The sequence below is a fragment of the Petromyzon marinus genome, chromosome 9 (genome assembly GCF_048934315.1).
Source record: "Petromyzon marinus isolate PM22_M1 ecotype Great Lakes invasive population chromosome 9, UKy_Petmar_22M1.pri1.0, whole genome shotgun sequence".
Taxonomy (NCBI): Eukaryota; Metazoa; Chordata; class Hyperoartia; order Petromyzontiformes; family Petromyzontidae; genus Petromyzon; species Petromyzon marinus.
This window is the reverse complement of record NC_133675.1, coordinates 4,651,081-4,678,730: the sequence shown is the minus strand read 5'-3', so window position 1 is coordinate 4,678,730 and position 27,650 is coordinate 4,651,081. Positions and strand designations below refer to the sequence as shown.

Genomic DNA, 27,650 nt, shown 5'->3' with positions numbered 1-27,650 from the left:
TTTGAAACCCGCCGTCCAACGCGCATCGGAAGTTCGTGATGCGAAGATGGAGCAGGCGGCGCTGGATTCTCTGGTGCTGGAGAGACTGCTGTCGCTGGCCCAGGAGATGAGCGTTTTTCTGTCTGCCATGGAGGAAGACGACCTGACTTCGCTTAAGGTAGCTCGATGCATCCAAGCCCATTTCAACCTACAACGAGGGAGCAGAACTCCCCCCCCCCCCCCCCCCCCCACCGTGGAGGTCCCCCGTCACTTGTTTTAAGTGCGGCCTGCGGGGCCACATCTCCAAGGGATGCCGCGCTGACCCTGGACCGTTCTCCCGCCCTCGCCATCTCCCGCCCTGCCGACTTCCGCTTCTCCGGTTCCAAAGGCAAGTCACGATGCACCACACACTCGGCCGACACAGTCACTTCACACACCTTCATCTCAGACCATGTCGGGTTCACACACCGCCACTCCTCATCATGTCGCGGCACGTGAAATTCGGACTTCGGCGGGTGGATGGCTGCGGGGGCTGGGGCAATGGACCGCGTTGGTGCACCGTATCGTGGTGGCGGCGGCGGGATCCTCCGCGGTTGTTGAGTTTGTACAGGGTGTCGAGCTCATCGACACGGGAGCATCCGCTAGCATTATTTCAGAATTTATTAATAAATCCTTACCGTCGAAATTGTGTTGTCTCAATCCGGTAAATAGGTCGTGTGTCACCGCTAATGGCGGGAGTATGGGTATTGTGGGCCAAATATAGACTACAGTACGTATCGGGGACATTGAATTGATGGGCCCAGTGTTAGTCTCGAAGACGTTGGCTGTGCCTTGTCTGTTGGGGACTGATTTTCTGGGAAGGATGGCCCTTCAGATTCTGGTGGACCACGGGTGTATTGAGCTGCTGTCGGGGCGTCGATTGGCGTTTTTAACATCCCTGACTCGATTGCGAAGGGCCAACGCCACGGTTCAGGCCCTCGTGAAGGAGACCGTCACAGTCCCTCCCGGTGCTCAGATGCTGGTGCCCTTGCAGCTGCAAGGGCACCAGCATCTGAGGAGGGGTTCATCTGAGGAGGGGTTCTTTTTACCCCTTCGAATAGAGCGGTTCGAGGTCTCACGTTGGTGGGGGCCCAGACAATAGTTAAGGGGGGCCAGGAACCGTTGCTGCAGGTGTTGAACGTTGGGCTGGGTGCCGCGGTTGTCCAGGCGGGTACAGTTTTGGCCCACGCGATGGCCACATGTTGCGAGGAGGCCAGCGATGTGACCACGGAGGTCGCTGCCGCGGTGGAGCGGGGAGGCGAGCCGGATGAGGCTTGGATGGATGCACTGTGCAGTGAGAATTCTGAATTATCCAGCGAGCAGCGGGAAGAGTTGCGTGCATTGCTCCTGGAATTTTCTGACATTTTTAGTCAGGGTGAATATGACATTGGCCGCACGTCCCTGATGCAGCACCACATCGATACGGGTGGCGCTGCTCCTATACGCCAAAATCATACTGACTTCGTCCCAAGGAGAAGGACCATGTTCGCCAGGCGGTCGGCGAGATGTTGGTCATCGATATTATCTCCCCTTCCACCAGTCCGTGGGGAGCTCCCACTGTTCTTGTTTAAAAGTATGATGGGAGTTTGCGGTTTTATGTACATTTCCGCAAATGTAATGTCTTTGTGGCGGATGCATACCCACTCCCACGGATGAACGACTCATTGGACGCCCTGTCAGGTGCACGATTTTCTCCACCCTCGACTTGCTGTCAGGGTTTTGGCAGTTGCCTCTGGATGAGAGCTCCAAATATAAAACCGTGTTCCGAACACCTCAGGGTCTGTTTCAATTTAATTGTCTCCCAATGGGACTCCACTCCGCTCCGGCCACGTTCTAGCGACTTATGGAGTTGGTTTTAGCAGGCCTCCAATGGGACTTGTGCCTTATTTATTTGGACGATGTGATCATGTTCGGACGCACGTTCCAGGAGCACCTGCAGAGGTTGCGATCGGTGTTTGTCAAAGTGCGGGCGGCCAATCTTAAATTCAAATCGCAGAAGTGTCATCTCTTGCAGACATCGGTTCGCTACTTGGGTCTCATTTTCAGCGAGTCCGGGATAGCCGCGGACCCCGACAAAACTGCGTGCGTGTGCACATGGCCAACCCCCAAGTCGGTGGGTGAAGTTCGCAGTTTTGTCGGGTTCGCATCGTATTACCGCCGCTTTGTAATCAAGTTTGCAACAATCGCAAAACCGCTCCACGCTCTCACCGCAAAAGGCCAAAGATTTAAGTGGGGGGAGGAGGAGGAGGCCGCATTTGTCGCACTACGCAACTACCTCGTTAACGCACCTCCGCTTGGGTACCCCGATTTTTCTTTACCATTTGTGCTGGACACAGACGCCAGCGACACCGGAATCGATGCTGTGCTATCACAGGTGGTTAACGCGGTAAAGAAGGTCGTAGCTTACGGGAGCCGTGTACTGTTCCCCGCAGAGCAGCGTTGTGTGACGCGCCGCAAATTATTGGCTATTGCAAATTTCGTACAACATTACCGTCTGTACATTTACGGGAGACAGTTTGTTGTGCGCACGGATCACACGGCTCTTCAATATGCGCTGCGGGTTGACCAGCCGTCCAGCCAGCTCTCCCGCTTGTTGGAAATTTTACGAGATTATTCCGCGCCATCCTTCTCCGGTCGGCGGCAGTGAGGAGTCGTCCCTCACACGCTGCTCTGCGGGGATCGCCTCCTCAGGACCAATCTCCGGGGTCCTGGATTCCGGGGCTGTCGGGGGAATCGCTTCTCCGTCGTCCTCTTCGCCCGAGGACACAATGGTAGGAGCCTTCTTCTTAGTCGACTTCGACATTGTAACTTTTAAATAAAATACAAAATTTCTAGATATATAACAAAAAAATGTATTTAACACATCTGAATCCAAATGTAGTGATACACTCAGAGACACTAGGAATAGAAGGCACTCTATTTATTATAGCCTTTACAGGGTACAAGGGGTAACTACACCTACAGGAAAGGTACACGTTACTGTAATGCGGACGCGCTGTCACGATTTCCACCGAGAAGCCAAACTGCGTGTTTGATGGGTCCCGGCCGATGTAAACCTGTGGTTGCAGGATTGCCGTGCACTGTCGTAGCGTCGGTTGACATTTTACCACCCGAAGCAACCGTTCCCTGCGACAACACGATTGGTTTCACGCACGCGGAATGGGGATGCCTCCCTATTAAAATTGCGGAGTCGCGTCGGAACGAAGGGTGGTAAAAAGGGGCCAGCGGGAATGTCCCTCATGGTCCTCCGAGATGGGTTGCTGATGAGGTGGGATGAGGAGGTGCAGCGTTACTGCATCGTCGTGCCAACTGCTCTGAGGGGTAGAATTACGTGGGCTGTCCATGTGAGGTTGATGCACTTGGGGTGCGGAAAACCTTATTGACCCTGAAGCGCGACTTGTTTTGGCCCGGAATGTCAGAGGATATACACCACATGCTTAATGGTTGTGTTGAGTGCGCTCGACGAAAACCCCTGCCGAGGCAGGCCCGGCCACTGTTGCAATCCATCAAGGTATCCCGTGTTAACGAGCTCGCTGCTCTCGATATCCTCGGCCCATTTCCCACCACTCCGAGGGGAAACTAATTTTTGCTCGTGGGGGTTGAGTACCTGTCCCGTTGGCCGGTGGCATGGCCTTTGCCGGATCAGTCGGCCGCGTCCATCACGGACGCATTCTTACATGGCTATGTTTTAGATAAAAGAGCCCCAGAACGTCTCCTTACAGACCAAAGTCGCAATTATTCTTACAAATTATGAAAGGAGGTGTGCGACTCCCTGGGTACTAAAAAGATCCGCACGTCGCCCTACCATCCCCAGACTGACGGGATCGTGGAGCGCTTGCACAGGACTCTCACGTCCATGCTGTGCCAACAGGTCAACGAGGCGCAGTCCGATTGGGATTTGCACGTTCCGGGTGTTCTCGCCACGTACAGAATGGCCCCTCACGCCTCAACTGGGTTCTCCCCCTTTTTCCCCATGTATGGAAGGGAATGTGATCCCCCCATGCAGGCTCAGTTGAACATGGATCCGGGCAAAAAGGTCACTGTGCCCATGCCCATGCAGCTTACAATCAGGCGGCTGACGGAAGCACGGGAGGCGTCTCGGGGTAATTCGGCCAAACAGCAAGCCACCAATGAAAAGCGTGCGGGACTCCGTGGATCCGGAAACCCATGGAACCCTGGGGACAAGACGTGGCTGCATTGCCCCCAGGTGCCCCTGGGCACGTCCCTTAAATTGCACAGGCCATGGCAGGTTGAGGTGATTGAGGTCAGGAGGCCGCAGTGCGTGCGATCCAGGTCGGTCGCAGGCATTGGTATGTGCACCTATCATGGCTGAAACCCTATTTCCCACCTTGTGATGTCGTTTCATCCCCACTACCTGAAGGCCGGGTGTTTGATGTGTCCGACGAGCCCGGGCGTATGGTCGCGGAGGGTGCGCCTCAGCGGGACTCTTTTGCCTACAGGATCCCAGCGCCTGACACCCGCGGAACCACCGGCGGCGCTGTCCGCAGACGGACCAGGGATGACGTAACAGCCGCCATTCGCTTCTTCTTTTTCCCGGGAGGGGCCGCGCCCATTAGGCCATTTACAAATCGTCCCGGGGGGGTCCCAGGAAACCAATTATTGTTCCGCCTGGGGGCCCAGCGATGAGGACCCGTTCCAAAACTGTTCGTTTCAGATAGCTCCCTTCCTCTTGTTCTATTTAGTCCCGACGCCGTCTGGCGGGTGGCCGCAGACGCGAGCCGGGCTGTGGCTGTCGATTTTTTTTTTACAGGGGGGGTGATGTAGTGACAGGGAATGGGTCACTATGGAGCATGACGCTGGTTACTGGCAGGGAAAGGGATCTGCGGTTGCAGCAGCCCTATCAGCAGGTCACGTGATAAGGGCAAAGGTGAGGGGACACGTGAGATAAGCCCGGGAACTCACTAGTCGGTTCCAGAAGGGGGGTGTGGCCGGGAGCGGAGCGAGGCCAAGCCAGGAGGATAAAAGGGGACCCCGAGCGAAGGTTCGGGGCTGTTGTTTGGAGTGGAATCCCATCGAGCTGCTGGAGTCTTCGTCAGTCGGTTAGCTGTTCTGACTGAAAGTGCAGTCACCCCTTGTACCCTGTAAAGGCTATAATAGAGTGCCTCCTATTCCTAGTGTCTCTGAGTGTATCATTACACATGTATTGCTCCCTGGGAGACATTCAATGCTTGAGTAACAGGTCCCATGATGTGGTTGTAATTGGCTATTTAAAAGTAAGATTGGCAAATTTCCATTACATGACGGTCATCAAAACTCAATAGCCAAAATCTCAACAAACGCCAACGTAAAACATTCACCTGAAAAGCAGATTAAACGTTAAATGTTATATTACTTTCAAAACTCAACAAACTTCTTTACCTTGGTCAAAATATAAATGTATTGGCTTTAACTTATAATGTCAAAGGATAATTTTAAGCTGATAATGCATTGTTCGCATTTAAATAAATATTTATTCTGCCCTGACCTTAACAATGTACACAACGTGGTCCAGGAATATGTATACTGGGTCCTGAGCAAAGACCTGATAAGTTTGAAAATGGTGCATCTCTAACAGCTGTGATCAGAAGGGGAACCGTGAGATTTGTACAGTACAGAGTAAAAGACGACTCTACCTGGCAAGTGAAATGCCACCGTCCTGGGTCCACCCAACCTTCAAATGGCATCAACATCGTGAAGATCCATTCTTACAGAATGTGTGCCGTCTCCTCCCTACATATGCTGTGACTGACTGAAAAGTACCTGCTCACACAGACTTGCGGCATAGCTCTGAGGAATCTTCTGCAAAAAGTTTGTATAATTTAACATCTATTTCCCCGTTATACACCAATGTGAAAAGAAGCGATTGCTCTGTAGTTGGTGCATTACACCACAACATCAGCAAACCGATGTTTATTTCCAGTCAGATAACATCAGTGGCGAGCAATACCAGAACCGGTCCTGAGCACTGGCCCCCTCCTTTACCAATCTGTACTGACCAAGCATGGTGAATTATGGTCAAACAATCCCCATGACCGATATGGCGTGGCAAGGTCTTCAGCAGTGGATTGATAACGGGATGTGATTAAAATGTATCATATACCGCAATATCGTTGCCAGTTAGCTTAGTGGTGGAGCAAGCCGTTCGCAATTGGAAGGTTAGTACAAATCCTGGTCGGGGGTTGGCTTAGCGCATCATCCCTTTGGAGTAGATAAAATAAATTCCACTTTGTCAGGAAGAGTCAACAGTGGTTGTCCTGTGGATAGACTAGCTTTGGCCATAGGAATGGGGAATTTCCACCACTGGCTCAGGGCTGTAAGTAGGCGATGAGCACCGTCTCAATGCTCAGTTTATATTCCAATGCGCTTTCAGTGCGATATCATGAGACAAATACATTACCCATTCCGAACTCTCGCAGCGAGCAGTGCACCCGGCCAGTGGAAAAACAACAGCCCCAGAAGATGAAGTTGCACAATCACATGTGAAGTCATTCAGATCCATAAGTGAGTCAGACAAAACATGCACTTTTGCAAAGTATACCTACAATTCAACCCACTGGCACTACCAATCTCCAATACTGTATATAAATAAGAATATTTTTTTCATTCAGGTCTATTGCATTACAACTAAAGACCTATGTTGATTTTACACAATCACTTCCAAGTGTGACACTCAATGACGATATAAACATTTTGCAACCTAAAGCACATTTTTATGGTCGACTCTAACCCGGGTTAATCTTCAACTACTCCACTGAGCAGCGTAATCCTCTTGTGCCAGTTTTATGCATGGGAGTGATGCGTTGTGTTTCTTCAGAGTTACAACGTCTGCCTTGGAATTTGCATTTATTTTTTTGTTAAATTCTCAAACGTGTTAATGAAGCATTCTGTTTTGATGGAAGTATTTTAAAAATAACAAAAATGTGGGCACAAGTACGTGCAGATGTGAAAAACACTAACGTAAGAATGTATAATTGATACCTTAGCAAGCTCACCAATTGTGTGCACTTTGAAGACTTAAATTGAAAAATCAACAATTATAATCTTGGTAATGCATAAAACTTTTATTGAAGTAAACAACCCTGGCGGTATCATTGAAAATCAACCAGAATATTTCAAAATGTGAGTTTCACTGCAAGGCAACTGGAAACTCAAGTGACTGGATCCTGCGAACGCTATAAATCTAGGAAATATTAAACAATCAGAATGACAACATATAGAAACACATGCTCTTGTAGTGTTTAGCAAAGTGTAAAATTCACACCTAACTAACAAAAGCATATCTTTATAATTTACTCAGTAAATTGAAATTTACGAACCACAATGGAGCGGTGACTCTAAATATGACTATAATAATGGCTTTGTGAATGTACTACTTCACAGATTATTAATCGTATGCTAATTTCTAATATATGAATTTCAACTTATTCGAGTGTTTTGTGATATCAATGGGCAGCCTGCATATTGTTTTCAAACTTCCAGCAAAAGCAACAACATCATGCCCAAGTGCAAACGCTTTAAAGCCAAAGAATCGTACAATTGTTACCGCATCTTTAAAGCGCCCAAAATCCGCGATAGCAAGCACTCTAGTCCAGCACTGTTCTGAAACAGCAAGGTTCCATGACGGCATGGTGGGAGTTTGGTTTTATCTTCCGGCAGAACCTCTCTCCTCCTCTCCGTCGCTACCTTTGTTCGCTCCCTTGTTTCCGTAGTCACGCTCTCCGAAAATCGTGCTGCCAACCCGGACGCTCGTGGCCCCGACTTCAATCTGACAGAAGCAAAAGACCACAACATTTGTCTCTGCAAAATACGCAAGAACCTGGGGTGCGATTTTTGAACACGTGCACTCGGCCTTATTACAGTTGTTCTCTGTGCGTGATTTGTGATTCGCAAGTAGGACGGGGCATGTGCGAGCATTTAAAGGAAAACAACTGTGCATGGCGTGACAGGTACCCTCTTACCGCATGTTCAAAGTCTCCTGACATCCCCATGCTCATTTGAATGGTCTCAGGCTTCAATCCAAGCTTCTCACACACGTTGACACGGCAAGCCAACAATTTCTGTTCCAAACAGAGGTGCACATACACACGTATCATAATTAATAGCACGCGGGCAACACTCGTGTTTTATTGCTGAAAGCCTGTTTTGTGTAATACATTGGCTCAAATTCAGCTCATTTCAAATCTACAACTGAACTCTTATATAACTTTAATATGCAACAGGAAGTTTGTGTAAGACACATTCCGTAGGTGTTACCTGAAAGTCTGGGTTGGGTCCCTGGGACAGGTCATGTCCATACATTCCGATTGTCATCAATCCAAAGAACTCTAGTCCAGTGCACTTTTCTAAGACTTGCTTTACGGTGTCCACGGTGTCTTTAGGTGGCAGCCCATGTTTGCCTTAAAGGTAACAGCAAAAAAAGGGTTAAAACAATACTACAGTTTACAGCTCTCTGAGGTGTAACGGGGAAGCCCTGTTACATGTGTAGTGAGTTCAACTGAGTTGCAGACGTACTCTTTGAGGCAACACATTTATTTAACACCAACACACGGGATAACTGCCCCTTAACAGAATAACAACCTATGGTGGTGACCACCAGGCTAACTACACTAATTACAACGTAACTAGCTACTATGGATCGGGACCCCAGCTCGGGTCCAGGTCCACGTGTTGGAGACTCGGAGAACGTTGAACATAGACGAAGGTTTCTTCAGGATGAACAACAACACCGGTCCCACTGGGGGACCCGGCTTATATCCTCTGCGGCGTGGCCGGCTCCGTCCTTGGCCACGACCACCTTCCAGAATCCTCGAGCAGGATCTGGACCCCGACCACGTGACCACCCCTAGCCCCCACTTGGGGCCCCTTTGTAGACTTAACTGGTCACGTGTCCTCTCGGGTCAACCAGAGTGCCATGGCCTTTAGTAACCTCATTCCTACGGCCGGCACTCATACACCCTGTCCTGTAGGGGCTGGCACTGCACGCCAAGGGTGATGCCATCCAGCGCTATCAATCAGCGCTCACCAAGCCCCTCTAGGGCCGGTACTACACCGACACCATTGTGGTGTCCGTGATGTCGTTACATCGCAAGCCGTGCCTCTCTAGGGCCGGCACTACACAGTGACATCCCGCGATGTCACTACACATGGAGTGGACCATTGGACATCGTGCCTAACAACAGGCGGGGTTGTTAAGCACAACCGCAAAAACCCTATGTTATAGTCTACAGCTGTTGTAAAATAAAATACCACTATAAATGGGGATGCAAACATGATTTGCATTTAAAATGAAAATAATATTCAAGATCATCAACCATGATCTATCTACTGCTGGATGAAGACTTCCCCAAGTCATCATCTCCCCTGGTCTTGCGATCCACCAATACCTTCTGCACCAAGTTACCATGGTCTGAAGAACACGCAACCAAAACTGGATTTCGGAAGAGTTGCCGAAGCTTACTTACTGTCTTCACTGCTCGTATTGATCTGTATCATGACCTTTAACTTTTCCGAGCTTTTCTTCTGCCAGGAAGCATTTACCCGTTCAGCGAGCTTGATCGAGTCAATAGTCTCCACCACGTACAGGTTTGGCGTAGCTGCGTTAAAAAAGCAAAACATGAATCATAGGTTGTAGCAATATATCAATGAAGGCATTGTGCTAAGTAAACTGCAGCCATGAATATAACTGCATACATTTTGGATGCACCATGAAAAAATCACCCAGAATGCACCGGATCCCATCAGATCTCAGTGCAAAGCAGGTTTTAACCTGGATAGTGCTTGGATGGATGACCAACATGCACAAACATGTTTACCGTATTTTCCCGCATATAACCCGCGGGGTATACCACTTTTTACAAACAAAACAAGACCCTGCGGGGTATATGGAGGTGCAGGCTATCCCGAAAATATTTTACACGTGTGACATGTCATAACTAGTTACATTTTTTCATGGTAGGACTATCCACTATGCAACACTTACCTTTGTTGAATAAACCACTCGCACTAAAATTGCACATGTTATAACGTTTTAAATGAATTGTTTGTACAATTAAACGACAATGTTTGAAGTGCGCGCACTGTTTACCGGCGACGGGAGAGCTGGGAGGAGAGAGAGGTAGGGGTTGGGGGGTGGGGCAGCTGGGGAGAGAGAGAGGTGGGGGTTGGGGGCGAGGCAACAGCGTCACCGTAGTGCCGCTATTGCCTGCGCAGTGCGCAACCTACAAGTGCTAAAACTACTTACAGTTATGTGTTACTAATTTATTGGATATTTACTTTTGTTACGTATTTACTGTTTTAAGTTCACTCATTTCCGGTTAGTTTGTTTTCTTTGTGCACGTTATGATTTTAATGTTAACAATTGATAGTGGAATGTATTACAAATGTAAACTTCGTATTAATATGATGGAATTAAGCTGCGGTAACGACGTTAAATAGATGAATGCATGCGGGGTATATGGAGGTGCGGGCTATCTGGAATTTGTTTTCCACAAAACGCTATTTTTTCGGGGTACATGCGTATGCGGGTTATATGCGTATGCGAGCTATATGCAGGAAAATACAGTAATTGGGCTACATTGTGGGCAGAAGAGAGTGGTGCAACAAAATCCATTGTTGTAATGTACTCCCATGCTCCCGTATTTATGCTCACCAACCCGCACTGACCAGCGCGGTGAAGTATGGTCAAATAACCCCCAAGATCTACATGACGCGGCGAGGCACTCATCCAATTGTGGATTGACAAAATCGGTGTACATGTACGTTTTTAATAAGTGTTGAAACGGCGACATAAAACACAATACGCTCGAGCTTAACGATGCACCATTTAACATTCCTGTGCCAGAGATATACTTAGAATTATCTGAAGGTAACAGGACACTTACTCACGAGCTTGTTGACATTGCCTTTCTGTAGGTGGCCGATAAAATGCCACTTTATCTCAGGACATTGCGACCGAACCTGCAAGAGGGGACTCGGTGTTAACCTCAAAGGCAAGCACTTACGAAGATGGTCACTGTATCGCCCGGCGCTTTCAGATGCACTCCAGCAGCCATCCGCAACGCTCTTCCTTCGGATATTAGGAAGCTACTGGAGCTACACACTTTTAAATCTAGGTTGAAAACTCATTTCTTTAGAACTGATTTGTGGTGTACTTCCCCCACCTTCGATTAGTACAGTTGGCTACGTACAGCGTAAAACAAGTTAAACATACATATACATGCATATTAAGGACAATAAAAAATAGCTATTTTTAGTACATCGTGCACACACATTCATGAATCTACTATACCTGGGGATCCGATGCCTTTTCTACCAATTCCTGAACCTGCAAGATTGATAACAGCTGTGACTTCAACGTTTCATAACTGCCACAGTTCAATACCCGACTGAACCCGCCTGTAATTCATTAAAAGCAGACGGTGAATTTCGACATGGAATTGTGTCACATTACTTGACGCAGACAGACAGATTTGGGATCAAGCAGTGCGAGGGCGAGAGGTCAGACGTGCCCACGTACATAATTTTCACCAAAGTGACGCTGCCCGTGCTTGTAGGCCTCGATCACCATGGCCGCCGGCTTGGTCTTGCTCACCGCCACCAGGCATGGGAGAGTGTCTGGGAGATGCTGTCGGATTAACAAAAAAAAGTCACGGAGGAACCCGTGATATGTGGTGTCGGGTGGGGGGGGAGATGCTCGCTTGCCGGGGAATATGTGCACTCGGGAGTGTAATGATTCATTGCCCCCAATAACTCAAATGTATTGTTGAGATTCAGGACAACGATTCTATTCAAGAATTGATTGAGCTTTTTTTCGTCTAACTTTTCTCATATGGTTTATAACGTTCCTTGTTTATTCTACCTAGTTTGTAAAGTTTGTTTGTTCCACTAGCATGAATATAAAATAGGAATATAATTTCCACATAACTGCACAAGTAGATAAACATTGATTATTATACCGATATTCAATGCATGTATCGTGAGCCTTACAAATCGATATCACCAAAATGTATAACCCCATTCTAAACCTGCAATTGATGCTTAAACAGCAATGCTCTCAGCATTCTTCAAACACAATAAACATTTCATATTTATGTACGATTTTCCCTCCTCTAAATCCACCCACCAAATGAGAGAAACATCCCGCTACGATCCGAAAGGCATTTCACGGCGTTGTGGTCAGACAGCTTCAGTTCACGCAGCTGCCATCGCGTGAACAAAAAAAATCTCATTTCGTTTAAACCTGAGCATGAAGGCAACGGGTGAGGCAACTGGGGTTTTTGCACAAGAGTTACACATCAATGAAATGCTACTGACGGCGCAAAATTATATCAGTTACCAGCGACCGCATTCTTGTCACACTATATACCCCTTTTTTCCGAGTGGGAAAATAATGTAACATTTGACTTAGGGAAGCAAAAGCTTACGAGTTCATCTGTGTTCACTTAATCACTCAAGCTATTTAGTTGCCCGCACCATTCCAGTCGCAAAAAAATCAGGCTAAGTTAAAACACAGTTTTGTTTTTTCTGAATGCAACGGGCGCATGTGAGACACGGGTGATCCATGCAGCGGACAGAAAGATCACAACTTGTGAACAATGGTGCCGGAAAAAGGCTACTTGTGTGGCTCCATGGATGGCAATAAGGACCAATGCAAGTTTACTGAAAGAGATTTGCGAAAATGCAAGAGTGTGCACCATAATATAAAGACAGACAGAAAATCATTATTGACACATAGCTAGGTGCGATGGGGGGAAAAACCTGGACAAACTAGACATTCCGTAAAATGGAAGGAAAACAAATAACAGAGGCCAGCAGAAACTATGACAGATATTATGTTAATTAACTAGAGAAAAGTGTACCAGTGCTATGGCAAAATAAAATAAAATAAATCACAGTGTGGCGTAGCTTCATCATCGCAGACACAAATACGCAATATTAAGCAGAAGGACGAGAGATAGCGGGAAGGCCATTGCAGGACAGTCAGCTGTGGTGACCCACGCAGCCTTGGCAACTGGTCAACTGTGGGACGGACTTCACGTGCAGTGACAGGATCGAAGGGCCGGACAAGGCGGGCGACTTACAATTGGCCTGCGGGCAGTGGCCGCCCTGACTTTATCCAACACGGAGCAAAGCGCTTCTGCCAATTCCATTGAATCTTGCATGCGGAGCAACGTTGAGCCACAAGCCGCACCTGCCCACTGGTCACAAATGACATCGCAGCGACATATTGTGGACAAGCATTGTACAAGTACGGTGATCCATATACATTACGGACACTGCTTTTAAAATGTTGTGATGGCACTAACAGAGGAGGCTTTCTTCTGAATAAACTACGCTTTGTAAAGCGGCTGCTGAATGAAGGCTTCCCCTCACACCGTGCCAGTCATGGGAGTTGTCTGACCATGCTTCAGCACGCTGGTCAGTGCCGGATGGTGAATTGAAAGCCCAGGACCGGTCCACCGATATTAGCCGTGGTCTGGAATCGAACTCGACTGGCCGGCTTCACAGCACAGTTCACGAACCACTGTGCTGCCGTGTCCACTACCCTAGTCCACCCCAGCGCCGCAAATAATCTTTATGAGAATCACGACAATGTGAATTAAAAAAACACAAGCGTATTGAATTACTTTGGTAAACGCATGCACACATTTCGCCACAGTGAGCGCGTGCATTGAATTCACACGATGCACGCGTCCAGTGGGGGTTAATACGCTCGCAATTTTATTATTTTAACGATAAACGGTAGTCCTGTATCATATTCTTGGTTCTATCGGTAAAGTCACCACGTAGAATGGAAACAAAATAATAAAAATATAAAACAATAAAATGTTCACGACGTTTTGACTGCAACACAAGCAATCATCATCAGGTGTGAAAACCACAGCAAGAAAATTTTCGTGCAAAGAAAATATTCTTGCTGTGGGTTTCACACCTGATGATGATTGCTTGTGTTGCAGTCGAAACGTCGTGAGAATTTTATTGTTTTATATTTTTATCATTTTATTGTTTCCCTTCTACGTGACTTTACCGAAAGAACCAATAATATGAATCCCTGCAGTCACGAAAGCTTTCAATCAAAATTTTGTCCTGTATCACTTAAAAATAATTTAAACCAATAATTATCTGAAAACTGACACACTTTTGCATGCAAGACACCGATGCAGGCAACGTAACAATTATTTTTTGAACATTGTTGGACCGCTAAAACGTTGTACAATATTTCCCTTGATATAACCATGCATGTTCATACCGGTTCCCCATCCTTAAGAGAGTTGTTGCTTCAAATTGCCCTCTCATCTCAGTTGTGAAATGTACAAAATAAATGGGAAGCATTCCAGTACTGTACATGTTGGCCCAGATGTCTTGTGACGCCCAATTAATTGACCCTAACACATATATATTCCCTTTGCATATTAATTTGTTTTAAATAAGCCTTAATTTAAAAAAGGATTAAGTTTTAGAGAATGAAATGAGGCGGCGAGTGGGGGGGTCACAAGACATCTTGACCACCCTGTACATAACAGCTCGTTGACACTTAGAAGCTGTTTATATCTAGCTCTGGCGGGACTTGAACGTGTACAACTTTAAAACCCCATGAGTTCAAGTCTCACCCAAGCGGCACAGACAGACAAATACAACGTCAATGCGAGGTTAAACAAAGAACTAAAATAACCCTATATAAACAGAGCAATTTTACTGTCTGTAACATCAATCGCATTCAAACGTTGGTACACGTAACATATCCACAGCGGCGAAATTTGCTCAGCACACGTAAGATAAACAATTACATTCGGAACACTAAACATGTTACGGTTTGACATTTTATCGTAAAACGTTACGTAAGCATGTAAAGTTCTATATATATAACAAATGTACAGTATAGCGAGCTACTCGTACTGCTCTTACTATGCAATAGGGCTCAGCGCGATGGGAAGCGTTATTACATTTGCGGCTTACCTGATGATAGTTCCGTGTTGATACCAACGAAAACGATTATAATAGCTAGAAAGTATTCAAATTAATAATCATTAGCGTATTGTGCGTGGAATGATGTCGACCAAGATTAACCACACCGCTCTCGCGTTTGGGACTCAAACCGAGACGCCAGGCCTCTTAAAGAGGCTACTTTATTCTTTACTTTATGTAACGCGCGCGCACACACAGTGACCTTAACAATTGGCGTATGTTTAAAAGATGCATTTGAAAAATTAATATCCTAAAAAATGTTTATGCATAACACAAACAAAATATTATTTTTTTGTTTTGTTTTAGTTAATCTTCAAGGCCCCAAGCGAACACGCGTCAAGTAATTGCGAATTAACCAGCAGCAACAACGGCGGTCATCCTTAAGAGCAAGTGGGCTGCCAATTGGTTCCATGTCAGGGCTCTCTGTCCCCTGGGCACTGGGGGCTTAACGATTAATCGATTTAAAATCGATTAATCTGAAAACCTATTCGATTGGCAAATCGCAAAAGCTGCGATTTTTTTTGTACTTTTAGAAAAGTCCTCTTACTTTCTTACTAACCGCATTTACTTGGCTGAGTAGCCAAGAGGCGGCTTTGCGCAGGGGGAATTGGGTTCAGAATTCTAGATTTGAAGCATTCGTAAACTGCAAGGATTCATACTCTTTGGTTTTATTCGGTAAAGTCGCGTAGATAAAATAAAACAAAATAAAAGAAAACAATTAATGTTTACAATTGTTTTCTTTTGTTTTGCTTTTACTTTATCTACGCGGCTTTACCGAATAAAACCAAAGGATATGGGGGGGTTCAGAATGTTGGAGCGTTGTTTCGAATGTTGCCATCGCAAACATTCCAATGGGATCGAACCCCGTGCATCACACCGCCGTCGATTTGAAGTGCTTTTCATTCATTTCTCGACCGCTCCTAGGCCAACCTACCCCCCCCCCCTCACCCCTGCACAAATCTGCAGTGACCACTGTGGTGAAGTATGGTGAAACAATCCCGATGGCCGACAATTCGTAACGGAGGCCTCCTCCATCCAGCAGTGGATTGACAACAAGCGTTATTACAACGAGCGTGCCGGCACTTATTCAAATAAAGCAATAGGACGTGGACTGGAACGCCGGTAACCAAACCTGTCAACTCCTCCTTATCAGCGCCTACTTTATTAGAGACCAATTCAGACCGTGTTGGTCAACCCCGTGCCCTTATAAATCTCAAAGTTCACCCCGCTAAGTCCCATCGCAAGGGAGAAACACGAACATGTATAGACAACATTTGTTTTGCCCGTATTGAAACGGCTGTACGCCGTATGGACCTCAACACTTCAATTTCCCTGTACAAGAATACGGGGTTAAACCGTATGGGTTGACAACTATAGTAGTGTATAGCAGTGTAGTGTATAATGGAGTGTAGTGTATAATGTAGTGTATAGTAGTGTAGTGTATAATTGAGTGTAGTGTAAAGTAATGTATAATGGAGTGGTGTATAATGGAGTGTAATGTATAGTAATGTATAATGGAGTGTAGTGTATATTAATGTATAATGGAGTATAGTGTATAATAATGTATAATGGAGTGTAGTGTATAGTAGTGTATAATGGAATGTCTTGTATAGTAGTGTATAATGGAGTATAGTGTATAATGGAGTGTAGTGTATAGTAGTGTATAATGGAGTATAGTGTATAGTAATGTATAATGGAGTGTAGTGTATAGTAATGTATAATGGAGTGTAGTGTATAATGGAGTGTATTGTATAGTAATGTATAATGGAGTGTAGTGTATAATGGAGTGTAGTGTATAGTAGTGTATAATGGAGTGTACTGTATAATGGAGTGTAGTGTATAGTAATGTATAATGGAGTGTAGTGTATAGTAGTGTATAATGGAGTATAGTGTATAGTAATGTATAATGGAATGTAGTGTATAGTAATGTATAATGGAGTGTAGTGTATAATGGAGTGTATTGTATAGTAATGTATAATGGAGTGTAGTGTATAATGGAGTGTAGTGTATAGTAGTGTATAATGGAGTGTACTGTATAATGGAGTGTAGTGTATAGTAATGTATAATGGAGTATAGTGTATAGTAATGTATAATGGAGTGTAGTGTATAGTAATGTATAATGGAGTGTAGTGTATAATGGAGTGTATTGTATAGTAATGTATAATGGAGTGTAGTGTATAATGGAGTGTAGCGTATAGTAGTGTATAATGGAGTGTAGTGTATAATGGAGTGTAGTGTATAGTAATGTATAATGGAGTGTAGTGTATAATGGAGTGTAGTGTATAGTAGTGTATAATGGAGTGTAGTGTATAATGGAGTGTAGTGTATAGTAGTGTATAATGGAGTGTAGTGTATAATGGGGTGTAGTGTATAGTAGTGTAGTGTATAGTAGTGTGGTGTATAGTAGTGTATAATGGAGTGTAGTGTATAGTAGTGTATAATGGAGTGTAGTGTATAGTAATGTATAATGGAGTGTAGTGTATAATGGAGTGTAGTGTATAGTAGTGTGGTGTATAGTAGTGTATAATGTAGTGTAGTGTATAGTAGTGTATAATGGAGTGTAGTGTATAGTAGTGTAGTGTATAATGGAGCGTAGTGTATAATGGAGTGTAGTGTATAATGGAGTGTAGTGTATAGTAGTGTAGTGTATAATGAATTGTGGTGTATAGTAGTGTAGTGTATAATGGAGTGTGATGTATAGTAGTGTATAATGGAGTGTATAGTAGTGTAGTGTATAATGGAGTGTAGTTAATAGTAGTGTAGTGTATAATGGAGTGTAGTGTATAGTAGTGTAGTTATTACAGACCAATTCAGACCTTAATGGTCACCCCGTGCCCTTATAAATCTCAACCTTCACCCGACAAAGTCCCATCGCAAGGGAGAGACACGAACATGTATAGACATTTGTTTTGCCCGTATTGAAACGGCTGCACGCCGTATGGACCTGAACACTTCAATTTCCCTCTACAAGAATGCGGGTAACCCGTATGAGTTGACTTGACACACTAGACGCGACGCAAGGAATGAGAACCACGAGGAGGTGTGACTGTCATTCCAGGGGGGGGTTTAACCACCGCGTAAACGCTAGCCACGTGGTCATAGTGGACGACTGAAATAGCCACACCTGTTCATATTTCTGGAGCCAGACGTAGTAAAAAAAAACCCCACACGCACTTTGTCCCGGTCACACAGTGACTTGGTTCCCACTTCTATTGGCCAACCCCCTTCCACTTCAACCCCAACCCATGGAACACGAAATAGAAAGACACCCCCACCCACAGGCTACACACTCCATCGAGGCATTCGCTATGTTATTGGGCTTCTATGAATAAATAGAAATGTGCGTATTTTAAGGTCGTGTATATTAAGTAACTTTGTATTTTCCTCCCGAAGACGTCGGTGGACCGTCATTGGTTTTCCGCCGCGAAGTAGCAGTAATAATAATTAGACTTTCTCAACGCCAAAATACCATGATTCTACTTGCGTCTTATTTTGGCTGGGCTATTTCCACTTTTCAAAGCCACTCCAGTCAGTGTTGTTCTTTAACATCCCGCGAACACCGGTGTAGCGTCACACATGGATTGTTCACAGGCGGGCAGCTCCACAAATTAGGAAGCCTAAAAGAGCCAACATTTCAAATGCATCACAAACAACATAACGCACGTGGGGTGTCCTGTTCAAAGTACTTTTTTCTTTCTTCATAAAATCTGGCTCGTTCATGGAATAAGTCAATGGATAAAAAATATATACACGCACGAAAACTGAATGCGCCATCCCAGCGTGCGTGAAAAAGTCCGATTGTCCGGGTTATTTCACGGCCATTTTTCTCCTTTTTTAAGGTGGACAAATTATCTAAATTACAGTCCTAATTGGGTCGACATTTACCCGTGTAAAAAGAAACGCATTTTGTGATTATACTAATTATTGCCCTCATTTTTAAGTTGTCTGAAATTCAAGTCTGAAATCGTAGGCCTGACAAGTACTGTGGCTATGAAGTACAGCTTCCTATAACTTTCTCGTGTACTGGCAGCCCTGGATGTATTGACCGCGTGCAAAAAATATATAGAGACCACGTTTATTTCTATTCACATTATTTTAAGTTGTTTGGAATGACGTACAGAGCTGTGTCCGTTCTTATTGATTCCCTATTGAATGAACAGCATGTATCGGAACAAAAAAAGAGACGTGACTTGGAAACTCTGCGAATGACGTCGTGGGAAAATCTGTTCTCAGTCATGTTAAAAAAATAAAGAGCGCGTGGTGTGAAACTTAAGGCGTCATGCGTTGGTCACCCATCGACGCCAAGATATGACACTCGAGACGCTCACCTTGTAATGAAAATACGTTGGTGCCGCAAGTGAACTCACCAACCAAGAAGCCTCATCCGTGACTCTCAATGGTTGCTTTACCACTCCATATAGATTATTTTTTGCAGTGGTGCTGTTCAACCGTCCCATGTTTTCGGGTTGCATCGCGTGTTGTTCAGCACGGTGTCCGACGTTTCGCTCCACTTACTGGCAGCATGAAGCGAAAGAACAGACGTACAACATGCGGCACCATCCAAAAACACATTGGAGGACTAATACATGGTTGTTTCGTACTCCTGTGAAGAAGTGGCGTGAAATTTTGATTTAAAGCTTTTGTGACTGCAGGGATTCATATTCTTGGTTCTTTCGGTAAAGTCACGTAGAAGGGAAACAATAAAATAATACAAATATAAAACAATATTTTATTGTTTCCATTCTACGTGACTATACCGAAAGAACCAAGAATATAAGTGGTGTGAAGTTGTTCACGCACTACGCTTCTGAACCCAGCAAACTGAGTTTGATTCCCGGCCGCTGCTAATATCATTGAGTGATAGATTAACCGTTCCTGTGCCCCTTCCTCTCACCGACCCACACTGACCAGTGTGGTAAAGTATAGTCAAACAACTCCCACAACCCACACCCCATGCATAACATGGACAAAGGGCTGGACTTTATTATTCTACCTCTGGGATCAACAAAATACTACTTTGGGAGCACGTTATCTGTGATTCTTCTATGGATGGACTGGCTCGTGTTATTGGAATGTGACATTTTCACAATTGGTCCAAAGCTGGTCATACAAGATCAGCAATGCTCTATGCTCGTGAGTAGATACACTTTTTTAATTTCCACAGTGGCATAGAAGCGTAGTTGGCAAGGGCCTTAGTGCAAGAAATTAAATGGGGCGCTGCCATGTCCACATTCCACCCCCCCCCCCCATCTTAGTAGCCCGGGGACTGGGCTCCTATGGTGCCCAGAGGTCCCGGTGCAGTTGCAACACCTACACACCCAATGGCTACTACACCAGTGCTTCAGAAGATCATGACGCGCGCAGCACGCTTACCCACGAAATTAATTACATATGGAAAATGAAACTCGATACATGCGACACGGGTTCAGTTCTCGACGCTGGAAGCCCTCAAACTGCCTTAGGACACGCTGCACTGCGACTATGTCCTCCTTGTGCTTACTAACAGTTCCGACATTTAAATGACTCAACCACTTGATTTTCAGCGTCATCAGAGTTCAAACAACCATTTTCCTTCCCGTCGTTTCGCCACCGTCTTTAAAGGGGGCAGTCCTCTGCAATGTGGACGGCCGTTTGAGGGGCCGCTCCACGGTCACAAGTACAGGTGGCGCGCAAACCAAAAATGATGCAACGGCGTTACAGATCGGCTAGGTGTCAGGTAAGGTGACACGCGCGTGTACATTGGTTCAGGAACAATACAACGGTGAGCGGGTGGCACAGACTGGTCTGGTGTTGGTCTGGATAGCCCGGTCTGGAAAGGATCATGGCACAAGTGGTGATGGTTTTTCGGCCGTGGCTCGAGCCAGGAGGTGGTATTGATGGTAGTGTTGGTTGCTGTGAGGGTAGGCGACAAGACACGGAACTGTTAGGCAACTTCTCAAACTAATTGCTGTAATATGCGCGTAACCTCTACTTTGTGGGTGAACACATGAGCAGACGGAGTGTGCAGAGATAAAATAACCAAAGCTGCATTCATATAAACTTAGAAACAAATATAATTCAAAACTGTACTGTAATTATAAATTTAAAATACAATTCAAAACAGGATGAGCAACTTCCAAAATACAGGTTTTTGTTGGGTTATATAATTGAAAAAAAAAACTGTATTATGGATATTAGTCGCGAATACCTACGTGTTAAACTGATGAGTAACTTCATTATGCAAGAGCAAAAGAGGCGTGTTCCAAATAATTGTTGTTCACTGCAACACAAACATCTTTCCTTCGAACCCTATACAGTAATTGTATGTTTTTTTTAATAGAAAGTCGGCTTGCAATCTCACCGGCCCTGATGCTCATCTTTAGGGTGGTGGCTTATTAACCGGTACTGGGCCTCCTCTAGTTCGCCTCAGCCTTAAAATAAGTACCCAGTGCCGATGTGTAAGCATCGCCACTGGGGAGACAAAGGCGACCAGGCGTGGTGTTGGCCACCCACTTCGTGTGCCGTTCCAGCCTTCAAAAGTGCTAACAGCATTTTGCTCCAACCGTCTGTTACAAGGCTATATGGGGGGGTCTCCGTTTATTAACAGCATTTTGTCAATACACTGCTGGATGAAGGCCTCACTAAGCCGCGTCATTCATGGGGGCTGGTTGACCACACTGCAGCGTGCAGGTCAGTGCAGGTTGGTGAAAGGAGGAGAGGCCTCAGGACCGGTTAAGATATCGCTCTCCACCGCTGTTAGCCGTCGCCGAGAATCGAACAGATGCGGCCGTGTGGGCACTTCCGACGCCTTCAGACTGAACCAGGAGTATTATATCTGACACCGTGATGTCGAAGCGTGCCCCCCCTCCCCCCAAAGCGCGGGGTCCGGGGCAGTCGCCCCGATTCGCCGTACCCTAGGAACGGCTCTGTTGTTGGGTTCCCCGTGCACTGTGCCATCCACTGGGTTGCCGTGGTTCTCTCCGCTGAATAATCTAAGAATTTCAAGAATGCCAAAGCTCCGAGATGGAGCTGAATGCAAAGCAGAAGCAGATTAAACAAGTGATTAGCCCACAACACGCTCAGCGGGTGCATTTTTAACACGTCTCTAACATTTTTCTCAAGCAGTTCAATTGACATCCACACCCGTGACTGTTCTATATAGAAAATTGAGCATTGTTGATTAAAACTCGTATCCAGATGATCGTGAGATCTCTTCAAATATATGTTTACATCCGATGCAAATATCATCCATGTGCAAGTGGATCCAAGTTGCACAAAGGTGCAGTCAAGATATGACAAATATGCTTTTATTTACTTGAATAAGTGTGGTTTCCGAGAGCAAAACAAGTCTGAGAAATTGGTGTGTATAAAAACATGTTTTTTTTTAAAGAACTGAAGCCATGAAGTCTTAAGAGGCTGAAACGTCAATGCCCAGGCTGTGAATAGTGCCCAGGGTACCAACAATTTCCAAGTGTTTGTGGTCGTATCTGACTTTGCATTAATGTTTTTACAACATAAATCACTCTTCACTCATCTGCACTGTCGAGCATGGTGAAGTATGGTCAAACAACCACCATGACCGGAAGTTAATGATTAGTCTCTGTCCTTTCTTTACCGACGAAAACCTGTCAGCCGTATCCTTGGTCATGGCTCAGCTCCCGGCTCCGCCTCTAATGCTCAGTCAGGCTCAGCTCAGTATTGAGCTGCTCAGTTGCTTTCTCACACGCAGGAGCTAGTGGTTCAGCCGTGGCTCGGCTCACGGGAATCCTGAGCACGGCTGGGGTCGTGCTCAGCACCGGCTCAATTGAGCCAGAGCTAAGTAGATCTGCGACGTAAGAATACGCAGTCTAAATACTCAGAGAGGCTCAAGCTCACGATTGCCATTGAACCTGTAAAACCTTACAACTTAATTAAGCTCCATCCCTATTTACAACAATGCACGAATAACAACCACATTCAAAACAACATATCTAATGCTTCAATTCTTCTTGTTTTCATCACCCTTTTGTTTACCTGGAAAGCTTATCTGAAACGTAAATACTTGTTTAATTATGATCCCGCTACATTTAGTTATTTGGCCACTTCTAGTCGTAACCATTTCGAAAGTTTATTGAGCCAGGTTGTAGTAATTTGGTGAAAACGTATCAAGCCTATTTTATTTAACCAGGTGACAACTTCAGAAACTAGAATAGACTAATTTGCAAGTGACCTGGGGTAATCAAAATGACAAATAAAGCACAGTAATGAAGATCAGTAACCCACCCCATATTCACAATATGATAAGTCATTGGCCTAAAATAGTCAACAGGAGGCAGTTTCAAAGAAACTCTGTAGCAATGACAGAGAAGACACTGAATGTCCTAGGCATAAGCCACATGAAACCTGTCCTGAACAAAAATTTAGCCCACTTAAAAGTCAACCAGGTACAACTCGAGCTGCGAATTTCCTTTTTAGTCTCACACGGTACAATATGTACCTCTCGTGACAAACCCTGCTCTGTGCACAAGGGGCTCGTGGCTGCAGGGACTAGCTACTGTCGGATACCAAAACCAGTTATTGCCCTCCCCCGCCCCGTTAAAGTTTCATGGTGAAGTGGTGGTTCAATGGTCAGCACACTGCGTGACAAACCTGGCGACCCGGGCTTCCCAGCCACATCCAAGGTCAGCGATGATAACCGAACTGGTTCTGAGCACCCACCACTTCACCTGCCCGCCCTGACAAGCGTGGTGAAATATGCTTAATTCCCATGACAAAAGGGCGTAGGAAGGCCATCACCCAGCAGTACATTGACAAAGGGCTGTACATTATTATCGTCATATAAAGTTTCAAGGTTTTGCCATACAGCAGCCAGGCGGGTGCCTCACAGTCGGCACAATTAAGGGATGAGTGTGTTTTGAATTTAAAGCCCACGTGCAAGCCACTGTGGTGCAATGTTGTGATGCAAATGTGTCTGGATAATTATTATCCATTGACCTAGAGTTCCCTCCCAATCCAATAACCGAGCCTCCCTCACCCACCTAGCTACGACACAAAGCAAAACCGTGTCCTGCCACGACTACGAATAGCCACCGGCCATTCTCTATCCACTGGTAAAGTGTGACCATATGCCAGCGGTACAAAATCCGCATTACCTGGCGGAATCCATCATCGTCGACCATGATCAATCCACTGCTGGATGAAGGCCTCCCCAATCCGCCACCAAAATCTGTCCTATCATATATCAGCAACTGTGGGGACCATGCTTACCGCCAGTATCATCAACGTAGTGAATTAGGTGTTCAATTTCCCTGACCCTGAAGGTAATAATTGTGATAAGCGTAATGCAAATTATTTATTACATTACCAATTACAGGAAAGCCTCATCCAGCTTTCTAAGACTTTTTTTTTGCCAGGAGGGTGCTGCTGCTGCATTGGGATGCTCGGTCAGCTTGGTGACTGAGCGTTTGGCTTCATGTGGGAGGAAAACGGATAACCCATGAGAACATCCACCACGTGTTATACGAGGGGGTAATGGCTCAGCACTACCACCGCCACCGACCACATACCTCGCAGCTCCACACCAATTACACCTGGCAGCCCTGGTGGTCACCCATCCGAGTACTAACCAGGCTCAACACTGCTTAGCTTACAATATTCTTATGAGATTGGGTGGAAATAGGATCTAGGGTAATAGCCATGACGGATGCCAACGATGCTCTGACTCTTGTCGACCCCAGCTGGAATTTTAATTCGTGACTGTGTTGCATCTAAGCCGAAAGGACATGGTGTGGATACAGTTACAACGATTGCAGGAACAAACGAAAACGGCATGCGCCACCCACCCATACCAATGAGAGCGAGCCAAACGTGCCCGGGGTAACCACCTCAACACTGCCTTGTACCCCACGTGTTCGCATCATCATCATCATCACCACCATCACCAGACTATTTAGCCTCAGCCATACTGCATTCAACTCCCACAAACTAGTTTAAAACATTCTCGATCTGCTTCTTCCGTCATGCTGCTCCTTTTTTTCTCTCAAAACCCTTAAAACCTTTCTCAATTCAAGAAAGGAGTCAACGCCTATCCATTACAAGTTTTAATAGTGCTGTTAGGTTCTGGATCTTTGCTCAGAAAATGTAACAGAAAAACTAAAACCCACCCTCACCATCCACCTATCACCACCATCCAACCCAGACATCACAACCTTAAACCGCCCTCTATCCCCCATATGCCCCCACCACCACCAGAACATTCTACCCCAGATATCAGTTTCTATCAACTCAAAGTGCTCCGATTAGCATGATTGGCTAGCATACCTGTCAACCCCCTTATCACTGCCAAGCTTATTATAGACCAATTCAGACCTTAATGGTCACCCCGTGCCCTGATAAATCTCAACGTTGATCCAACAAAGTTCCATCACAAGGGAGAACACAAATAAACCATTTTTTTGCCCGTATTGAAACGGCTGTACGACATATGGGCCTGAAAACTTAATTTCCCTGTACAAGAATACACGAAAACCGTATGGGTTGAAAGGGATGGGCAAAAGAAGTTCAACATACATAACCACCGTCACTATCCACCCCAAACATTAATCCGTAATCAATTCTCCATGTTCTCCCATTACCACAATCGTCACCAACTTCTTTGTCTGTACTAACTCAAAAGTGTTCCAATCAGCACCAACTTAAGAGTGTCCCAATCATCACCAACATCACTCTGTACTAACTCAAGAGTGTTCCAATCACCAACATCGCTGTCTGTACTAACTCAAGTGTCCCAATCGTCACCAACATCGCCGTACTAACTCAAGAATGTCCCAATCATCACCAACATCACCGTACTAACTCAAGAATGGCCCAATCATCACCAACATCACCGTCCTAACTCAAGGATGTCCCAATCATCATCAACATCACTCTACTAACTCAAGTGTCCCAATCATTACCAACATCACCGCACTAACTCAAGAGTGTCCCAATCATGACCAACATCACCATACTAACTCATGAATGTCCCAATCATCACCAACACCACCGCACTAACTCAAGAATGTCCCAACCATCACCGTACTAACTCATGAATGTCCCCATCATCGCCAACATCACCGTACTAACTCAAGAATGTCCCAACCATCGCCGTACTAACTCAAGAATCTCCCAATCACCAATATCACCGTACTAACTCAAGAATGTCCCAATCATCACCAACATCACCGCACTAACTCAAGAGTGTCCCAATCATCACCAACATCACCGTACTAACTCCGGAATGTCCCAAACATCACCAACATCACCGTACTAACTCAAGAGTGTCCCAATCATCACCAACATCACCATACTAACTCATGAATGCCCCAAACATCAACATCACCGCACTAACTCAAGTGTGTCCCAAAGATCACCAACATCACCGTACTAACTCATGAATGTCCCAAACATCACAAACATCACCATACTAACGCAAGAATGTCCCAACCATCACCGTAACTAACTCATGAATGTCCCAATCATCACCAACATCACCGTACTAACTCAATAATGTCCCAACCATCACCGTACTAACTCATGAATGTCCCAATCATCGCCAACATCACAATCCAACCCAGACTTCAGTCTACAACCCCCCAAAGCGCTCCCGACGGCACCCGATCAGCTGGCTGCCTCCCTCAACACCGCCCCGCGCACGTGGTCACGCCGGAGTGGCGCAGTTCCTGCTCCACCCCGCGCTCTGACCAATAGGAACGCCTCGCTCGCGGGTCACGTGGCGACGTACTTTCCCCCCCTCGCCATCGCGTCACCACCCCAAGGAACACGTGACTCCGTCTATATGGCACCATCCCCTCACCCGCCTCTTCCCACGTGGTTGTACAGTGCTGCTCTTATCAGTACAGTATTGTGGCGTTATATCGTGGCAATAGTAGGCCAAAGCAACAAATGGTGTAATCGTGTTTAATATATATTTTTTTTAAATCCTGATTTGTCATCGTCGTCGTCCGGTTGACGTAGGCTTGCCTGTGTCCTTTTTCAATAATAAGGTGACTCAACATGCAATGGTTTGGTCTCGCCCTGCTCACCAAGACGACGTCAATCACAGAGCCGGGTGCACGCCTGCCCGCTTTCACGTGGAGAGAGAGAAAAATAAATCACACGCCGGTGACGTCACGCGACCCCTTTCCCCCGCCCACACCTGCCCATGCCACGCCCACGCGGCCCCACGGGCATGCGCGCGCCTTCGCACAGACAAAGATGCTCTCGTGTTGCTCTTGGCCGAGTGTTCTGGGAGCGCAGCAGCGATAACCTCGACGCTTACAGCTGCTACCGCCACCCCCTCCGCCACATCATCCTCTTCGCTCGTTCGACTGGGCATCTGTGAAATTGCTGGAGCTGTGTAAACAAACAAAACAAAAGCGTTACAACTCCGTTCAACACGAAGCATTTCGCGAGCAATACAAATAATACTGTAAGAGGGTTTTTGTTGGGTTAGATTGCGTAAGAGCTTTAAATATTCGGGTAAGACCACGCCCTCATCGTGCTACGTCCCCGTCCTGACCACACCCACTCCCGCGCGGCCACGCCCATTGAAAAGAGACTTCCCCCTCGTCCCAGGAGCGCCTGACCAAAGAGCCCGCGCGCTATTGGCCGGCTGCCGAGCGCGAGACGCCGCTCGCGTCTCACGATTGGTTGGTGGACGGTGGCGTGGG

At 46.0% G+C, this 27,650-nt stretch overlaps 1 protein-coding gene across 2 annotated transcripts; it reads right to left on the bottom strand.

Moving 5' to 3' along the window:
* Positions 1 to 7,060: 7,060 nt before the first annotated feature.
* PLPBP (pyridoxal phosphate binding protein) lies at positions 7,061 to 27,094 on the bottom strand. 2 transcript variants are annotated; one of them, XM_032950797.2, is made up of 9 exons: positions 27,024 to 27,094; positions 13,098 to 13,214; positions 11,534 to 11,641; positions 11,306 to 11,341; positions 10,899 to 10,974; positions 9,480 to 9,611; positions 8,272 to 8,414; positions 7,977 to 8,075; positions 7,061 to 7,783 (listed from the first exon to the last, which is right to left on the bottom strand). In XM_032950797.2, exons 2-9 carry the CDS (start codon positions 13,176 to 13,178, stop codon positions 7,661 to 7,663), a joined length of 798 nt encoding a protein of 265 aa, XP_032806688.1. In that variant the 5' UTR covers positions 13,179 to 13,214; positions 27,024 to 27,094; the 3' UTR covers positions 7,061 to 7,660. The 2 variants fall into 2 exon arrangements, with proteins under 2 accessions (XP_032806688.1, XP_032806687.1); XM_032950796.2 differs by lacking the exon at positions 27,024 to 27,094 and adding an exon at positions 14,974 to 15,149.
* Positions 27,095 to 27,650: the final 556 nt, after the last annotated feature.